Genomic DNA, 4,484 nt, shown 5'->3' with positions numbered 1-4,484 from the left:
GCGCGTCCGGAGCCTGTGCTCCGCGACGGGAGAGGCCACAACGGTGAGAGGCCCGCGTACCGCAAAAAAACCAAAAAAACAAAAAACCAAGGCTCATGGCTGGCTATAAACAAAAGCAAGGAAGTTCACAGAGGAAAGCCGGAGGGGGTTTGCTTCCCTGAAAGGTGCGAAGGCTGTTTCCGGGGGACACCAGTGCCCTCACGACCACGTGCCCTGAGGACGCTGGCCGGACGTCCAGGCAGGCTTCTCTGCAGGCCCCGCTCCCCTGCAGCTTGCTCCGGGGTCTCCTATGGTGAGACCTGCGCCGAGAGCACGCTGCCGCTCGCTGCTCAGTGGTCTCAGGGGCTGCGGGGCCTGGTGAAGGCAGGCGGGGGGCCTGGTGAAGGCAGGCGGGGGGCCTGGTGAAGGCAGGCGGCGGGCCTGGTGAAGGCAGGCGGGGGGCCTGGTGAAGGCAGGCGGGGGGCCTGGTGAAGGCAGGCGGGGGGCCTGGTGAAGGCAGGCGGGGGGCCTGGTGAAGGCAGGCGGGGGGCCTGGTGAAGGCAGGCGGGGGGCCTGGTGAAGGCAGGCGGGGGGCCTGGTGAAGGCAGGCGGGGGGCCTGGTGAAGGCAGGCGGGGGGCCTGGTGAAGGCAGGCGGGGGGCCTGGTGAAGGCAGGCGGGGGGCCTGGTGAAGGCAGGCGGGGGGCCTGGTGAAGGCAGGCGGGGGGCCTGGTGAAGGCAGGCGGCGGCGCCTGGTGCTCCTGTCCCGCGGAGTGATGGGGAGCCTGAGATTTTCAGGAAATCAGAACCCGAGCCTCCAGCATCAGGGAGGGCAGGGCTGGGGGAAGACTTACTTTGCTTCCAACGGGCTGGGCCTGGGCCACTGCGTCCTGTTCTCTGTCCTCATCGGTGTGCTCGCTGGCTCCACTTCTCCCTCCGGGGCCTGGCTCAGGCCCACCTGTAACGGACGCCCGCATGACTCCACCAGGAGAAGACCATCCGTCCATCCATCCACCCACCCCTCCATCTGCTGTGAAGCAACCAGGCGAGGCCCTCTACTGGCCTCCCAAAGACCTATCTGAGCATCAGTTAGAGCTGGTCTGAATCCCAGCAGAAAACGAATACTCTGCATCAGTTTCACCAAGGGTCACCTTCACTGACCGCTTCCTAAGCAGCCTGAAGACGCCGCAGCGTGTGGGTGAAGCAGGCCTGGAGCTAAGTCACCTTTTCCCAAACTAACCTCTTCACTTTCAGTCTCATTTCACTTGCTTCTCAGCCGCGGGCCTCCCTCCCCTCTCTCTCTGCCCCCCAGGACGCCTTCTTCACCTGAGCGCCCGGGCCTGTCCCCCGACCCCCAGCACAGCCTTACTCTGCCCTCTTTTCCCCCAGTCACGCTGGCCTGGCCGGTGTTCTCTTCCCTCAGGTCACTACAAGAGTGACAAAGTGAATTCTGGGGTTTTAGTCTGGAAGCCCCAGGATCATCCACCTTCCTCAGGGGCCAGGGGCACCCCGGCATCCTTGTGAGCACAAAGGACTTACTGTTGATGGCAGGTGAGCTCTGCACTCGGTCAGGTAAACCTATAACCGAACAAAAGCTCTCAGCAAAGACCCTGGTGGCCCGCACCAGCTACACCCCTGCGTTAGGCCCTGCCTGGACCAGCTTTCGAAACATTAACTTGAATCACTTCTTCTTCTTTTTTACGTTTGACTACTTCTTTTTAAAGGTACAACTTTCCCGATTTTGTGCTCTTTCCGTGTGCCCTTTCTTGGCGTGCTGCATTCACAGGTGCCAGCAGGGAGAATGCAGCCCCTGGGCCATCACCCCACCCGAGACCCGCCTCACTGGGTCCGGAGCAGCGGCTGGAATCCGATTTTTTGTTGCCCCCCAGTGCCACCTCCTGGTCCTCGGTGGTGACAGTTCTGAAACTGGCCGCTTCTGGGTGGCACTGGCTCCCAGCTCTGGACCCCGGCTGGGCGCCAGAAGCCCCGTGACCTTTTACCTAACGCAGATTCCTGAGCCCACCCCAGTCCCTAGAGATCAGAGCCTCCCGGGGCCAGGACCAGGTCCTCAGGGTTGTGACGTGGCCTGTGGTGGCAGGCGGGGGGCCTGGTGAAGGCAGGCGGCGGGGCCTGGTGAAGGCAGGCGGCGGCGCCTGGTGCTCCTGTCCCGCGGAGTGATGGGGAGCCTGAGATTTTCAGGAAATCAGAACCCGAGCCTCCAGCATCAGGGAGGGCAGGGCTGGGGGAAGACTTACTTTGCTTCCAACGGGCTGGGCCTGGGCCACTGCGTCCTGTTCTCTGTCCTCATCGGTGTGCTCGCTGGCTCCACTTCTCCCTCCGGGGCCTGGCTCAGGCCCACCTGTAACGGACGCCCGCATGACTCCACCAGGAGAAGACCATCCGTCCATCCATCCACCCACCCCTCCATCTGCTGTGAAGCAACCAGGCGAGGCCCTCTACTGGCCTCCCAAAGACCTATCTGAGCATCAGTTAGAGCTGGTCTGAATCCCAGCAGAAAACGAATACTCTGCATCAGTTTCACCAAGGGTCACCTTCACTGACCGCTTCCTAAGCAGCCTGAAGACGCCGCAGCGTGTGGGTGAAGCAGGCCTGGAGCTAAGTCACCTTTTCCCAAACTAACCTCTTCACTTTCAGTCTCATTTCACTTGCTTCTCAGCCGCGGGCCTCCCTCCCCTCTCTCTCTGCCCCCCAGGACGCCTTCTTCACCTGAGCGCCCGGGCCTGTCCCCCGACCCCCAGCACAGCCTTACTCTGCCCTCTTTTCCCCCAGTCACGCTGGCCTGGCCGGTGTTCTCTTCCCTCAGGTCACTACAAGAGTGACAAAGTGAATTCTGGGGTTTTAGTCTGGAAGCCCCAGGATCATCCACCTTCCTCAGGGGCCAGGGGCACCCCGGCATCCTTGTGAGCACAAAGGACTTACTGTTGATGGCAGGTGAGCTCTGCACTCGGTCAGGTAAACCTATAACCGAACAAAAGCTCTCAGCAAAGACCCTGGTGGCCCGCACCAGCTACACCCCTGCGTTAGGCCCTGCCTGGACCAGCTTTCGAAACATTAACTTGAATCACTTCTTCTTCTTTTTTACGTTTGACTACTTCTTTTTAAAGGTACAACTTTCCCGATTTTGTGCTCTTTCCGTGTGCCCTTTCTTGGCGTGCTGCATTCACAGGTGCCAGCAGGGAGAATGCAGCCCCTGGGCCATCACCCCACCCGAGACCCGCCTCACTGGGTCCGGAGCAGCGGCTGGAATCCGATTTTTTGTTGCCCCCCAGTGCCACCTCCTGGTCCTCGGTGGTGACAGTTCTGAAACTGGCCGCTTCTGGGTGGCACTGGCTCCCAGCTCTGGACCCCGGCTGGGCGCCAGAAGCCCCGTGACCTTTTACCTAACGCAGATTCCTGAGCCCACCCCAGTCCCTAGAGATCAGAGCCTCCCGGGGCCAGGACCAGGTCCTCAGGGTTGTGACGTGGCCTGTGGTTTCCCACCGTGAACGGGGCCTTCGGCGTTGAGATTCTCAGACGCTTCGCGGTGTGGCTTTTCCCGTGCTACCTGTGGTTCCCACACCTGAGCCCTGCGGCGACGGTGAAACCACACTCCTGCTGCAGGAAGATCCCGCAGCTGGCTCCCGGCCGGCCGGGCGGGCATGGGGCCGTGGCTGCACGCGGCTGCGGGATTTACTGATAGGCCCCAACCGAGACGGAAACATCGGCCAGGAAGCAGCTGGCGAGGAGGTGGGGAAAACTCCCGAAGAATAGGGTGACGGCGCCCCCCGCCCCACCGTGTCACCAGGACACTCCTAGTGACGCCAGTGGTCTCAGCAGGGTTTCAGGAGAGCCACTTTTACTCTTAAAAATGTCCTGGTCCCCATGATTTATCATATGCCCCCTGCGCCCCCGGCCCAAGGAAGCCCCCCCTACCCCCGTGGTCTGCCGCTCCAGGTGCCAAAAGCCGTCACAGGTGAGGATGCCTCTCGGTGGTCTGTCCTCAATTCAACAGTGTGCTAGGATCGCTCAGAAACACCTGTGCCAGGCCCAGTGAGTGTGCAGATGCCCTGAGGGTGGCTATGCCTACCTCCGGCATCTGCCTATCAACGTGGGGCTTTAAGGGGCACAAGACACAAGTAAGGCGCCTCTCCAGAAGGCCTGGGGGAGACGCCCAGGCTGGGGCACGGTGCGGACACCCCCAATCCCAGAAGCACCGCCTCTGCTCGGGACGTGCAGGAGCTGCAGACCCCAGGGCATCCTCCTCGGTGCCCCACATGGAGACGGTCAAGACACCGAGCCCCCAGATACCGGCCTGACAGGCCGTCACAGCCCGAAGGCCCGGCCAGGTGTTGGCAGAGTCTGGGACTCAGGTGACAGGGACAAGGCAAGAGCTTCCCGAAAACACCGCTCACTTCTCTCCATTCAAGTTCAGGAGGCACTTCTTTTTTTTTTTTTTTTTTTTTTTTTTTTTGCGGTACGCGGGTCTCTCACTGTCGCGGCCTCTCCC

General features: G+C 61.4%; 1 protein-coding gene across 1 annotated transcript in view; it reads right to left on the bottom strand.

Annotated features, from left to right (window-relative positions):
• Positions 1-4,484, bottom strand: part of MLPH (melanophilin) — a 52,212-nt gene that overhangs the window by 34,549 nt on the left and 13,179 nt on the right. The window contains exons 4-5 of the mRNA XM_028497178.1: positions 2,918-2,956; positions 2,233-2,336 (exon numbers count right to left, since the gene is read on the bottom strand). Coding sequence (XP_028352979.1) covers positions 2,233-2,336; positions 2,918-2,956 — 143 coding nt within the window. The remainder of the gene's footprint in view (positions 1-2,232; positions 2,337-2,917; positions 2,957-4,484) is intronic.

Source organism: Physeter macrocephalus, chromosome 2 (genome assembly GCF_002837175.3).
Source record: "Physeter macrocephalus isolate SW-GA chromosome 2, ASM283717v5, whole genome shotgun sequence".
In the NCBI taxonomy this organism is placed as follows: domain Eukaryota; kingdom Metazoa; phylum Chordata; class Mammalia; order Artiodactyla; family Physeteridae; genus Physeter; species Physeter macrocephalus.
The sequence above is the reverse complement of the archived record's forward strand: the minus strand, read 5'-3'. Positions and strand labels throughout refer to the sequence as shown.